Genomic DNA, 15,688 nt, shown 5'->3' with positions numbered 1-15,688 from the left:
ATAGTATTAATTTCTTGATCGTTTCTATGGCAGCTGTATTATATGGTAGTTCGAGTTTCGTAAAATTTAACACAAAATTGTAGAATAATATGAAAAGGCTATATCTCAAATTTGATGAAAATCTGTTGAAAACTGGAAAAGTTATAATTTTTAATTGTATTAATTTCTCGATCCTTCCTATGGAAGCTATATGATATAGTAGTCCGATTTTCATAGAATTTTACACAAATTGTAGAATAATATGAAATGGCTATATCTCAAATTTGATGAAAATCTGTTGAAAATTGGAAAAGTTATGATTTTTAATTATATTAATTTCTCGATCCTTCTTATGGGAGCTATATGATATAGTAGTCCGATTTTCATAGAATTTTACACAAATTGTAGAATAATATAAATTAGCTATAACTCAAATTTGATGAAAATCTGTTGAAAACTGGAGAAGTTATAATTTTTAATTGTATTAATTTCTCGATCCTTCCTATGGTAGCTATATGATATAGTAGTTAGATTTTCATAGAATTTTACAGAAATTGTAGAATAATATAAATTAGTTATATCTCAAATTTGATAAAAATCTGTTGAAAACTGAAAAAATGTATAATTTTTAATTGTATTAATTTCTTGATCGTTTCTATGGCAGCTGTCTTATATGGTAGTTCGAGTTTCGTAAAATTTAACACAAAATTGTAGAATAATATGAAAAGGCTATATCTCAAATTTGATGAAAATCTGATGAAAACTGGAAAAGTTATAATTTTCAATAGTATTAATTTCTTGATCGTTTCTATGGCAACTGTATTATATGGTAGTTCGAGTTTCGTAAAATTTAACACAAAATTGTAGAATAATATGAAAAGGCTATATCTCAAATTTGATGAAAATCTGTTGAAAACTGGAAAAGTTATAATTTTTAATTGTATTAATTTCTCGATCCTTCCTATGGCAGCTATATGATATAGTAGTCCGATTTTCATAGAATTTTACAAAAAATTTTAGAATAATATAAAACAGCTATATCTCAAATTTAAAACAATTTGTTGAAAACTGGAAAAGTTATAATTTTTAATTGTATTAATTTCTCGATCGGTACTATGGGAGCTATATGGTATAGTAGTCCGATTTTCATAGAATTTTACACAAATTGTAGGATAATATAAATTAGCTATATCTCAAATTTGATGAAAATCTGTTGAAAACTGGAGAAGTTATAATTTTTAATTGTATTAATTTCTCGATCCTTCCTATGGTAGCTATATGATATAGTAGTTCGATTTTCATAGAATTTTACAGAAATTGTAGAATAATATAAATTAGTTATATCTCAAATTTGATAAAAATCTGTTGAAAACTGAAAAAATTTATAATTTTTAATTGTATTAATTTCTTGATCGTTTCTATGGCAGCTGTCTTATATGGTAGTTCGAGTTTCGTAAAATTTAACACAAAATTGTAGAATAATATAAAAAGGCTATATCTCAAATTTGATGAAAATCTGATGAAAACTGGAAAAGTTATAATTTTCAATAGTATTAATTTCTTGATCGTTTCTATGGCAGCTGTATTATATGGTAGTTCGAGTTTCGTAAAATTTAACACAAAATTGTAGAATAATATGAAAAGGCTATATCTCAAATTTGATGAAAATCTGTTGAAAACTGGAAAAGTTATAATTTTTAATTGTATTAATTTCTCGATCCTTCCTATGAAAGCTATATGATATAGTAGTCCGATTTTCATAGAATTTTACACAAATTGTAGAATAATATAAATTAGCTATAACTCAAATTTGATGAAAATCTGTTGAAAACTGGAGAAGTTATAATTTTTAATTTTATTAATTTCTCGATCCTTCCTATGGAAGCTATATGATATAGAAGTCCGATTTTCATAAAATTTTACAAAAAATTTTAGAATAATATAAAACCGCCATATCTTAAAGTTTAAAACAATCTGTTGAAACCTGGAAAAGTTATAATTTTCAATTGTATTAATACCTCGATCGGTCCTATGGGACCTATATGATATAGTAGTCCGATTTTCATAGAATTTTACACAAATTGTAGAATAATATAAATTAGCTATATCTCAAATTTGATAAAAATCTGTTGAAAACTGGAAAAGTTATAATTTTTAATTGTATTAATTTCTCGATCCTTCCTATGGAAGCTATATGATATAGTAGTCCGATTTTCATAGAATTTTACACAAATTGTAGAATAATATAAATTAGCTATATCTCAAATTTTATGAAAATCTGTTGAAAACTGGAGAAGTTATAATTTTTAATTGTATTAATTTCTCGATCCTTCCTATGGTAGCTATATGATATAGTAGTTCGATTTTCATAGAATTTTACAGAAATTGTAGAATAATATAAATTAGTTATATCTCAAATTTGATAAAAATCTGTTGAAAACTGAAAAAATTTATAATTTTTAATTGTATTAATTTCTTGATCGTTTCTATGGCAGCTGTCTTATATGGTAGTTCGAGTTTCGTAAAATTTAACACAAAATTGTAGAATAATATAAAAAGGCTATATCTCAAATTTGATGAAAATCTGATGAAAACTGGAAAAGTTATAATTTTCAATAGTATTAATTTCTTGATCGTTTCTATGGCAGCTGTATTATATGGTAGTTCGAGTTTCGTAAAATTTAACACAAAATTGTAGAATAATATGAAAAGACTATATCTCAAATTTGATGAAAATCTGTTGAAAACTGGAAAAGTTATAATTTTTAATTGTATTAATTTCTCGATCCTTCCTATGGAAGCTATATGATATAGTAGTCCGATTTTCATAGAATTTAACCAAAATTGTAGAATAATATGAAATGGCTATATCTCAAATTTGATGAAAATCTGTTGAAAATTGGAAAAGTTATGATTTTTAATTATATTAATTTCTCGATCATTCTTATGTGAGCTATATGATATAGTAGTCCGATTTTCATAGAATTTTACACAAATTGTAGAATAATATAAATTAGCTATAACTCAAATTTGATGAAAATCTGTTGAAAACTGGAGAAGTTATAATTTTTAATTGTATTAATTTCTCGATCCTTCCTATGGTAGCTATATGATATAGTAGTTAGATTTTCATAGAATTTTACAGAAATTGTAGAATAATATAAATTAGTTATATCTCAAATTTGATAAAAATCTGTTGAAAACTGAAAAAATGTATAATTTTTAATTGTATTAATTTCTTGATCGTTTCTATGGCAGCTGTCTTATATGGTAGTTCGAGTTTCGTAAAATTTAACACAAAATTGTAGAATAATATGAAAAGGCTATATCTCAAATTTGATGAAAATCTGATGAAAACTGGAAAAGTTATAATTTTCAATAGTATTAATTTCTTGATCGTTTCTATGGCAACTGTATTATATGGTAGTTCGAGTTTCGTAAAATTTAACACAAAATTGTAGAATAATATGAAAAGGCTATATCTCAAATTTGATGAAAATCTGTTGAAAACTGGAAAAGTTATGATTTTTAATTGTATTAATTTCTCGATCCTTCCTATGGCAGCTATATGATATAGTAGTCCGATTTTCATAGAATTTTACAAAAAATTTTAGAATAATATAAAACAGCTATATCTCAAATTTAAAACAATTTGTTGAAAACTGGAAAAGTTATAATTTTTAATTGTATTAATTTCTCGATCGGTACTATGGGAGCTATATGGTATAGTAGTCCGATTTTCATAGAATTTTACACAAATTGTAGGATAATATAAATTAGCTATATCTCAAATTTGATGAAAATCTGTTGAAAACTGGAGAAGTTATAATTTTTAATTGTATTAATTTCTCGATCCTTCCTATGGTAGCTATATGATATAGTAGTTCGATTTTCATAGAATTTTACAGAAATTGTAGAATAATATAAATTAGTTATATCTCAAATTTGATAAAAATCTGTTGAAAACTGAAAAAATTTATAATTTTTAATTGTATTAATTTCTTGATCGTTTCTATGGCAGCTGTCTTATATGGTAGTTCGAGTTTCGTAAAATTTAACACAAAATTGTAGAATAATATAAAAAGGCTATATCTCAAATTTGATGAAAATCTGATGAAAACTGGAAAAGTTATAATTTTCAATAGTATTAATTTCTTGATCGTTTCTATGGCAGCTGTATTATATGGTAGTTCGAGTTTCGTAAAATTTAACACAAAATTGTAGAATAATATGAAAAGGCTATATCTCAAATTTGATGAAAATCTGTTGAAAACTGGAAAAGTTATAATTTTTAATTGTATTAATTTCTCGATCCTTCCTATGAAAGCTATATGATATAGTAGTCCGATTTTCATAGAATTTTACACAAATTGTAGAATAATATAAATTAGCTATAACTCAAATTTGATGAAAATCTGTTGAAAACTGGAGAAGTTATAATTTTTAATTTTATTAATTTCTCGATCCTTCCTATGGAAGCTATATGATATAGAAGTCCGATTTTCATAAAATTTTACAAAAAATTTTAGAATAATATAAAACCGCCATATCTTAAAGTTTAAAACAATCTGTTGAAACCTGGAAAAGTTATAATTTTCAATTGTATTAATACCTCGATCGGTCCTATGGGACCTATATGATATAGTAGTCCGATTTTCATAGAATTTTACACAAATTGTAGAATAATATAAATTAGCTATATCTCAAATTTGATAAAAATCTGTTGAAAACTGGAAAAGTTATAATTTTTAATTGTATTAATTTCTCGATCCTTCCTATGGAAGCTATATGATATAGTAGTCCGATTTTCATAGAATTTTACACAAATTGTAGAATAATATAAATTAGCTATATCTCAAATTTTATGAAAATCTGTTGAAAACTGGAGAAGTTATAATTTTTAATTGTATTAATTTCTCGATCCTTCCTATGGTAGCTATATGATATAGTAGTTCGATTTTCATAGAATTTTACAGAAATTGTAGAATAATATAAATTAGTTATATCTCAAATTTGATAAAAATCTGTTGAAAACTGAAAAAATTTATAATTTTTAATTGTATTAATTTCTTGATCGTTTCTATGGCAGCTGTCTTATATGGTAGTTCGAGTTTCGTAAAATTTAACACAAAATTGTAGAATAATATAAAAAGGCTATATCTCAAATTTGATGAAAATCTGATGAAAACTGGAAAAGTTATAATTTTCAATAGTATTAATTTCTTGATCGTTTCTATGGCAGCTGTATTATATGGTAGTTCGAGTTTCGTAAAATTTAACACAAAATTGTAGAATAATATGAAATGGCTATATCTCAAATTTGATGAAAATCTGTTGAAAACTGGAAAAGTTATAATTATTAATTGTATTAATTTCTCGATCGTTCCTATGGAAGCTATATGATATAGTAGTCCGATTTTCATAGAATTTTACACAAATTGTAGAATAATATAAATTAGCTATAACTCAAATTTGATGGAAATCTGTTGAAAACTGGAGAAGTTATAATTTTTAATTGTATTAATTTCTCGATCCTTCCTATGGTAGCTATATGATATAGTAGTTCGATTTTCATAGAATTTTACAGAAATTGTAGAATAATATAAATTAGTTATATCTCAAATTTGATGAAAATCTGTTGAAAACTGGAAAAGTTATAATTATTAATTGTATTAATTTCTCGATCCTTCCTATGGAAGCTATATGATATAGTAGTCCGATTTTCATAGAATTTTACACAAATTGTAGAATAATATAAATTAGCTATATCTCAAATTTGATGAAAATCTGTTGAAAACTGGAGAAGTTATAATTTTTAATTGTATTAATTTCTCGATCCTTCCTATGGAAGCTATATGATATAGAAGTCCGATTTTCATAAAATTTTACAAAAAATTGTAATATAATATAAAACCGCTATATCTCAAATTTAAAACAATCTGTTGAAAACTGGAAAAGTTATAATTTTCAATTGTATTAATACCTGGATCGGTCCTATGGGACCTATATGATATAGTAGTCCGATTTGCATAAAATTTGGAATAAAATAAAATAATATGAAATGGCCATATCTCAAATTTGATCAAATTCTTTTGAAATTAAAAATGTTATTATTATTTTTTTTAATAATTTTCTGATCATTCCTATGGCAGCTATATGATATAGTCGTCCGATCCGGCCCGTTCCGATATATATACGAGTGAGAGTATATAGATGACTAACTGCAACGTTTCATTCAGATAGCTTCAAAACTGGAGATTAGTTTTGCGTAGAAACGGACAGACGGACAGACGGACAGACGGACATGGTTAGATCGACTCGGCTGTTGATCCTGATCAAGAATATATATACTTTATATAGTTGGAGGTGCCTCCTTCACTGCGTTGCAAACTTCTGACTGAAATTATAATACCCTGCAAGGGTATAAAAAGTAGGTGTTATTATTCGGCTTAATCAGATCACTTGCTCCAATAACAACATTAAGGCGCTGCAGCGATAAGCGGAAAGTACAATGTACAATACAAAAAAAAAATAACCAAATTGGGAAATGTGTAAGACTGAATTAGTCTAGCAATATTAAAGTCACTGTCTTTATTTGAAATAATCCACCTTTTTTGGGTTGAAAAAGAACACAAAAACACTGACCATTTACCAAAAAAATTTGGCTTAATAGAATAGATTATCACAGTGAAAAATTTGTGAGAAGGTAGAGCGAAAAAAAGGACTCCCAACTTAACGCTTGTACTGCATAGAAATGATGTTACATTGTTAGGAATAGTTAAATTTTATTTGGGTCCTGCATTAGCATGGGTATGTTAGGTATTATTAAAGAAGGCACTCCTTTCCTTTATATTTCCATACCTTTTGATACATTTCGGAACAAATAAAACAAACAACAGGGCTTCCATAATTTTTTTTGATTTTCCGAAACATTTTCTTGTCGTTATAGTCACATTTGTTTGGTACGTTTTTAAGACCTTTTTGGAAATTTTAATTATTCAGAGATATTAATTTCTCGGAGGAGGATTCTGTTTTTAATAACATACCGAAAAATCTATGAGAGTGAATCTTTTTCACATTCGACCATTTCCGACATATTCTACATATATGCTTAGATGGACAGACTGATGACGATTGGGTCACGCGATGGATCGACTCCGCTGTCATTGGGTCAAAAATAATTTGCAAAATGTTGATTCACATAACCCTTTTGAAAGGGTATAAATAAAAAACACTTTATGCTCTATGTATTAAAATACATAAAATAAAATCACCGTCCATTTTGTTCACTTGGGATTTCGTTTAACCGCACCATCTCATCTAAAAATATAGATAGATCTCTGTTTTGCCAAATGATTTCTATAGTTTTCACTTCTTTATACTAAATGTAGTAAGCCAACAGGCCGCGAAGGTCGATATCCTATTGTTCAACTGAGTTTATTGCTCTCACTCAACTCTATATTATTTTATGTCATTTTACCATATGTTATACACAAATGATACACACAACAAGTGAATAACTTCAAATATTTTGTATTTTTCAGGAATGGTCGTCCTGGTACAGTATCCATTTCCGAGAAGTTTAGTATAGATTGGGGAACGTATATGTCATCGCGGAACGATGTTGTGTATGTTCGCCTAGATGTAAGAGGCGCAAAGGGGCAAAGTAGGAAATCTCTTTACCGTCGTTTGGGAGGAGTTGAAGTTTTAGACCAAATTTCTGTCTTAAGGTAAGTTGTAATAAAATGTTCGGGATGAACTTTTTCAACCGGATTACTTTTTAAAGGTATTTGCTTGATACCATTGGCTTTCTAGACGAAACAAGAGTAGGTATATGGGGTCGAGGCTACGGTGGCTATGTAGCTTCTATGGTACTCGGTACTCAACAGGATGTGTTTAAGTGCGGCATTGCTATATCCCCGATAGCAGATTGGCTCTACTACAGTAAGACTAAAGAGATTTTGTTTTTAATACCTAACATTGATATTTATCAGATTCTGCCTTCACTGAGCGAGTACTAGGTCTGCCTTTAGAGAATTTTAAAGGATACGTTGAGGCAGATGCTACTCAGCGTGCTCTACTTATTAAATCCAATTCTTTTTTTTTGATGCATGGCTTAGCCGATTCTTCTGCCCCCTTTGTACATGGAGTTAAATTAGCTAAATCGTTAACAAATGCAAATATACTTTATCGTTACCAGGTATGCTTTAAACGTATTGGTGGATATGGTATTGACTACATATATTTTTCAGACTTATGCAGATGAAGGTCACAATTTAGATGGTGTTTTGGAACATGCATATTCGTCAATGGAACAATTTTTTTCAAATTGTTTAAGCTTGGACCCAGACGATACAAAGCCTGATATGAATCAAAATATTGTTCAAGCTGAGTACGTTTAATTAAGTATTGTATTTATATTACATAATAAAAAATGTACCACAATAATAAATACAGGCTTCAATCGTATTCCTATAAAATAAAATATATTGCACTAGTTGTCCGGGCGCACTTTGTCCGTCCTTTAATTGATGTTTCATTTAACTCCAGAGTGATAATAAAATGCAGATAATTAAAATTTCTAAAAAATTTATTTGAAACTCATCAGCTGACAACGATACGGTAAACAATATTTTTGTATTTGTATTATGTATTTCAATGACAGGAATTTGCAAAAATTGCCTGTAACGTTGTCAATCCAGTCGAGACATCTATAGGAATATTTCCATTGCCAAGCGCCAACAGTTGTCTTGAGAATTCAGCAGCAGAGGCGTCATTTTGTAAAGTGACTCTCAAGTTCATAATAAATTTCAATTTCTTAACTTGACACCACAAAGAGGGCGTTTTCAGGCAAGCAATAACCTAATTGACAGCTGTAGCCGGGATGACGGGAAGTGTTTACCGAAAATCTCCGGAGAACAATATCAAAGCCCCACCAAAAATGTTGAATCACCTCTGAAATCCTTTATCGATAGGTCTTCTGATCGTTCAAAGCTAGTTTATCCGCCTTCGTGCCAAAGTGCATTCATACGAATTTTACATTCTCCTTTCAATACATACATACACACATACATCCAATCATCTTTCCAAGTGAACGGACGTGTTTTTTTCTTGCGCTCTCGTTTTGTGTTAAAGTTTGAAACCACCGGAGTTAACTTAAATTTTCTATTCTGTTCTTTATAATTTCACTTCGCGTGTGCATGCAGCTATCATAATTTGTGTATATAATTGGTTTTATTTCCCAATTTAGTTGTGCTCCTAGTGCTAGCTTTTGAATATTTTGCATTCCTTTTTGTGCTTTCTTCGTTTAGCTTTTGTTTGCACCGTCGCAACAGCTAAACGTTTTTCTTATCTATTTATCTCCCACGCTCTCCCGCTTTAGCTGTGCCGCTGCACTTCTTATCTAATCTGATCTCCCACGCTCTCCCGCTCTCCCGCTTTCTCGCTCTCGCTGCGACTCTTCACTTCTTTCTTCATAGCTCTGTTGTTTTTATACCCTTGCAGGGTATTATAATTTCAGTCAGAAGTTTGCAACGCAGTGAAGGAGGCACCTCCGACTATATAAAGTATATATATTCTTGATCAGGATCAACAGCCGAGTCGATTTAGCCATGTCCGTCTGTCCGTCTGTCCGTTTCTACGCAAACTAGTCTCTCAGTTTTTAAGCTATCTGAATGAAACTTTGTAGTAAGCCTTCTATATACTCTCACTCGTATATATGCCGGAACGTGCCGGATCGGACGACTATATCATATAGCTGCCATAGGAATGATCGAACAATTTTCCAAAAAATATTATAACATTTTACGTTTTCAACAGAATTTAATCAAATTTGAGATGTAGCTATTTCATATTATTCTACAATTTTGTATAAAATTTTATGAAAATCCGACTATTATATATGTATATAGGTCCGATAGGAACGATCGAGAAATTAATTCAATTAAAAATTATAACAGTATTAAGTCTTTATAATGTCCGTAAATATTGTCTGTTTCGCCAAAACATGCAAGAAGGCTATTTCTGCAGGTGACCTTAAAATCGGCTGTTGGCTGTGCGACAACGTCATGCACGCCAAGTGTATTGGAGTTGCAGCTCGGACGGTGGACGATGTAAAAACAAAACATCGGCCTGAGCTACTGCTGTCAGGTCTGTCGCGATGTAGAAAAGGAGATGATGTCTTTCATGCGGCAAACCAAAAATGGTTTTGAGGACATTTTATCGAGTTTTCGTAAAACTCTTGATATGTTCTTGGCGCTGGACACCCAATTTAATAGCCTCACGCTATTAAATAAGTTTCCTAGGCGCAAAAAAACTGCTATTGGTGGGCAGCCTGCAGAAGGACCCCAACTACATGCAACGGGCTCTCAGCCGAGCCTCCCTCGGCACAGCCCTCGACTCCAGCATTAATTCCAATGGTGCTGAGATCGAGCGCTAGAAAAGATTCGGTATCCGAATGTGCTGCGGGAGTGTCGCCGACGATTTCTGTTTTATCCCCTGGGGGGTCCCAAATATTGACCCCTCAAAGTAACGTGCACACAAATATATCAGCCCAGGGTGTTATGCCCGAAATATCGGCCGACAATCTGCCAATCTGCCTCGCCAAAAGCCCTTATAGCGGTTCCACCGACGAGACATATTTTTGTTTCGCTGCTCTCCCCTGATCAAACATCGGAAGATGTTCTCGCCTTTATACAAGGCAACACCAAAGCCGATAAATTAAGGATAAAGGTGGAAAAGTTTAAAATTTCTTACGCTAGGGATATTTCATCCTTCAAAATAAATGTCCCTAACGATCTCTTTAACACTATTTGCTCTCCCAACTTCTGGCCAGAGTACATCGTTGTTAAGGAATTCGAGGCGAAGAAAAAGAAAAAACGGCCTGTAGGAATAACTCTTCCTAGGCCTGATGATTACCACTGCGCCTTCTACGTCTTCCAATCCCCACCCAAAAAACTAACCTACTCCTTAGGTATTTCCTATCAGAATGCAAGAGGCTTACGTAGTAAGCTCCCTAACTTGTATTCTGATAGCCTTTCGTTTGCATCTCAGGTTATTGTGCTCACAGAAACCTGGTTAAAGCCGGAGATTCTGAGCTCCGAAGTTTTTCCAGCTGTGTTCACAGTATATCGGCTAGATCGCCCTATCAGACGCGGGGGTGGAGTTCTAATAGCGGTGGACTCCTCACTCACGTCAGAATTATTAACCTTCGAGGAATGCAACGATGTTGAATTCCTCTGTGTGAAGCTATCTATCAAAGGATGTGAATATCCCTGGTGCTACATCCTCCACTGTCGGAACTTCCTATTTATTGGAATCACCTTTCCGCTATTCAGATGGTTTCCAGTAGACTTTTGGATAGAGATCAGTTGGTGTTCTTGGTGCTCAAATAATTTTTATTCCACCAATACTCTCCATACACCTACACAACATGACTTTATAGCTGGCTTGTTCGACATTTCGCTGTCTCAAGTCAACCGTGTTCGAAATTCCTTACACTGCTTGCTCGATCTTTGCTTCGTCTCAGATCCTGCGAGAGTCAGTTTAGCAAGCGTGGCGCCTCTGTCGCAGCCCGAAGATTCTTATCATCCAACTTTCGATGTGACTCTTGATATTGGGTGAGACGTACAGAATATTTCTGACCGTCCAGCCAATAAAGTCCTATGTTTTCGCAAGACGGACTTTGAACGGCTCAATAATTTTATAAACGAGTTCAATTGGTCCGAATTATACATGTGCACTGACATGGCAGTTGCCGTGGATATTTTTTACAGTGCCATGAATTCATTTTTTACTGAATGTGTTCCGTTATATTATCCGCCAAGCTTGAATAAGCCGCCGTAGTTTACTAAAGAGATAAGCCGGCTTAAAAATAAAAAATCTAGACTGTATGCTAAATTTGAATTCACCGGTCCTCAATCTGCCTTTTCATCTTATTTATCAGATCGGTCAAACTTTACCGTGCTGAATGCGCAGTGTTATAAACAAAAAAAAACAACATACAATTTTATAATTTTGTTAACACTAAATGTAAGCCTAGAACAAATCCTTCCTCCCTTTCATTTGATAATACTTCCGCAAGTAATGATCAGGCAATATCGTATCTATTTTCGCAGTTTTTTTAAACAACTTATTCAAACTCTTTGTATTTACACCAGACTTATTCCTAAGACATACCCAAATCAAACTTAATTTTCTATCCTAGCCTAAACGAAAGCTCTCTTCTTTTAGATCTTCATCGTGTCAAGCCAGTTTATTCGCCAGGTCCCGACGGAATTCCTGGCTGTGTGCTTAGGTATTGTGCAGACGCCCTGTGCTATCCCCTTCTGAAATTGTTTACCTTGTCCCTAGAAACCTCCCACTTTCCCATTATTTGGAAGGAATCGTTTATTATTCCTCTCCACAAAAAAGGTAGCAAATTGGATACCAGCAATTATAGAGGAATCTTTAAGTTGTCGGCCATCCCTAAATTATTTGAAAACATTATCACCCCTCACTTACAGCACCTGTGTAGATCAGTTATTTCTCCATGTCAACATGGTTTTATTAAGCGAAGATCAACAACAACAAATCTTTTGGAGCTCTCTTTCTATATTATAAAGGGCTTCCATAATAATTTTCAGACAGATGTAATCTATACTGATTTCAGTAAAGCATTTGACTCTGTTAACCATTCTCTCCTCGTTAGAAAACTCTATTTAATGGGTTTTCCAAGTGATCTTCTTAATTGGATCTCAAGTTATTTGAATGGCAGGATGCAAAACGTCCTCTTTAAAAATAATTTATCCAATGTTCTAAGGGTTACATCTGGCGTCCCGCAAGGAAGTCATTTGGGACCCTTATTGTTTACAATATTTATAAATGACCTGCCCAAAGTTTTGACTAACTCCAGAGTGCTTATGTACGCGGATGACGTTAAGCTTTGCGTGCAATACAATGACGTTGCCTGCCAGTCGGATTTACAATCAGATCTTAATAATTTTCAAACTTGGTGCCGTGTAAATTTATTAAACTTAAATGGCTCTAAATGCAAGCTAGTGACATTCTCTCGTGTCGTTCCTAAGCTTGCTACTTACACGCTGAACTGGAAAGAATTAATTCTGTTGATGATTTGGGCGTCCGCTTGGACCCAAAACTTGACTTTATTGATCATATTGCGTTTATGGTGAATAGAGTCAGGGGTGTGCTTGGATTTATTAAACGGTGGTCGAAGGAATTCAATGACCCCTAAGTTACTAAATCCTTATATACTTCTTTAGTTCGTCCTATCTTAGAATACGGATACTGCGTTTGGAATCCTACCATGTAGAACTACTAGATCCTATATCCCATTAGTTTTGAGCCACTGTAGAACCTCCTTTGAACTGCATGAACCTTTTAGAGTGCTATGTGCAAATTACAATGATTTGTACACACTAATCTCTAACGTAGATTCCCTTCCCAAATTAAAATCTTTAATACTAACACACTTAGTAAACATGCAAGCTACCAATCTGACAGCACGCCGGTAGTCAATTTCCTCATATTCTATCACATATTTTCCATCGCGCCTACTAACACCTAACCCAAACAGGCACGTGCCTGGTGTCATACGAGCCACTTGAATGTACTGACCGTAATGCATCAACGTCCATATTGAATAAACTCACTCGTATGTATGTCGAAACGGGCGACTGTCTTAGATCTGCATTGGGAACGATCGGAAAATTGATACAAAGCAATTATATCTTTTTTAGTTTTCAACAGATTTTTTTTTTAATTTGAGATAGCCATTTTTATTGTTTTACAATTTTATGTACAATTTTATGAAAATCGGGCGACTATATCATATAGCTGTCATAAGAACTAACGGAAAATTTGTACAAAATTGTATAGCTTTGTTAGTTTTCAACAGATTTTCATTAAATTTGAGATATTGCCATTTTTTAGTATTCTACAATTTCTTTTAAAATTTTATAAGAATCGGATTACTATATTATAACGTTTCCAGGTTTCAACAGCTTTTCGTCAAATTTGAGATGTAGCGCTTTTAAAATATTCTGGAATATGTTTTAATTTTATAAAAACAATTCAATTTTATGAAACAATCGTTATATATAAGAACATGGAAAACTGCGAATGTAAACCTGTACATATATATGTATATAATGTGTATTACTTGCGGCTTCGCTCGGGTGCAATACTGATGCTAAATATATTACAGAACAAAAAAGGAAGCTAACTTCGGCACGCCGAAATTTATATACCCTTGCAGTTAGAACTTCTATGAATAGGAATCCATACAATATAAATTATATATATTTGTGTTAAAAAACAATGAAGTAATACCTGCTTTCATTTCATTCTACAATACATATTATATTTGCAGTTTTACATTCACAGATTTGCATTTTACCTCTACATCAAACGATCGTTTGTATGGCACCTATATGATATAGTCGTCCGATTTCCATGAAATTTGACACAAAATTTGAGACTAATTTAAAATGTCTATACCTCAAATTTGATGAAAATCTGTAGAAAACTGAAAAAATTATAATTTTTAATTGTATTAATTTCTCGATCCTTCCTATGGGAGCTATATGATATAGTAGTCCGATTTTCATAAAATTTTACACAAAATTGTAGAGTATAATAAAATGGTTATATATCAAATTTGATTTAATTCTGTTGAAAACTGAAAATGCTATAATTTTTTTTTGTAAAAACTTTCCTATCATTCCTATGGCAGCTATATGATATAGTCGTCCGATCCGGCCCGTTTCGACATTTATACGAGTGAGAGTATATAAAAGACTAACTACAAAGTTTCATTCAGATAGCTTTAAAACTGAGAGACTAGTTTGCGTAGAAACGGACAGACGGACAGAAGGACAGACGGACATACGGACAGACGGACATGGCTGGATCGACTCGGCTGTTGATCCTGATCAAGAATATATATATACTTTATATGGTCGGGGGTGCCTCCTTCACTGCGTTGCAAACTTCTGACTGAAATTATTATACCCTGCAAGGGTATAAAAACTGTAATGTTATTAGTATAGATATAGCGGCTTCGCAAGGGCACTTAACATGACATTTACACAAGTGTTCACAGTTTTTTGCGTCGAATTAAAAAAGAAAATAGGAAATTAAATTCTTAGATATTATTTAAGATTTTGTTGTCCTTTTTTCATTGTTTTGTATTTTTTTATTATATTTTTTATATTTTTCTTACATTTATTTTGATTGCTTTTTTTTTAATATGAGTTTTTTTTTGTTTCTATTTTTAATTATTGCAAACAGGTTATAATCTCAAAAGAAAACCATTTTATTGTGTTAGAGCTTCACTGTAAACTATATCTAATTTTTTCTTTTGTTCTGTGGCAATAAAATAAATTGATTTTCAGGGGCCGCGACCCGCGGAAATCCAATATTCATTTGACCATGATTAAAGCAATTATTTCGCTGGTTGGTCCCTACTAATTGGAAGATTTTGCCTTGGAACTTGATAATCCTTAAAGATGTTTTTAGTGGAAATTTAAGCCCTTTAAATGTGATTTGCAGGGCACTCGGGTTCATCGGTATCCTCGATATTTTAGCCAGTTGAACAGCAACTGGGCCAGTGACAATAGTTTAAATTGTCCTTTAACTCTTTAATAAGCGGCCTTGTCCCAGTACACATGTTCGGAGGGCTTAAATTTTTTGAAAGCATTATTGGTGTTCC

At 32.0% G+C, this 15,688-nt stretch overlaps 1 protein-coding gene across 1 annotated transcript; it reads left to right on the top strand.

Annotated features, from left to right (window-relative positions):
- Nucleotides 1-7,526: 7,526 nt before the first annotated feature.
- LOC110180652 (venom dipeptidyl peptidase 4-like) lies at nt 7,527-8,431 on the top strand. Its single transcript, XM_086833088.1, has 4 exons — nt 7,527-7,709; nt 7,766-7,923; nt 7,974-8,179; nt 8,232-8,431. Exons 1-4 carry the CDS (start codon nt 7,585-7,587, stop codon nt 8,379-8,381), a joined length of 639 nt encoding a protein of 212 aa, XP_086689214.1. The 5' UTR covers nt 7,527-7,584; the 3' UTR covers nt 8,382-8,431.
- Nucleotides 8,432-15,688: the final 7,257 nt, after the last annotated feature.

The sequence above is a fragment of the Drosophila serrata genome, unplaced genomic scaffold (assembly GCF_035046125.1).
Source record: "Drosophila serrata isolate PLE 108 unplaced genomic scaffold, ASM3504612v1 contig_271, whole genome shotgun sequence".
NCBI lineage: Eukaryota > Metazoa > Arthropoda > Insecta > Diptera > Drosophilidae > Drosophila > Drosophila serrata.
This window is presented reverse-complemented; position numbering and strand designations above follow the sequence as displayed.

Excerpts from the sequence above, each read along its gene's own strand:
- LOC110180652 (XM_086833088.1), top strand. The coding sequence starts at position 7,585 with ATGTCATCGCGGAACGATGTTGTGTATGTTCGCCTAGATGTAAGAGGC. Across the intron at positions 7,924-7,973 it reads AGCAGATTGGCTCTACTACA|ATTCTGCCTTCACTGAGCGA; the intron begins GTAAGACTAAAG and ends GATATTTATCAG. Across the intron at positions 8,180-8,231 it reads ATATACTTTATCGTTACCAG|ACTTATGCAGATGAAGGTCA; the intron begins GTATGCTTTAAA and ends TATATTTTTCAG.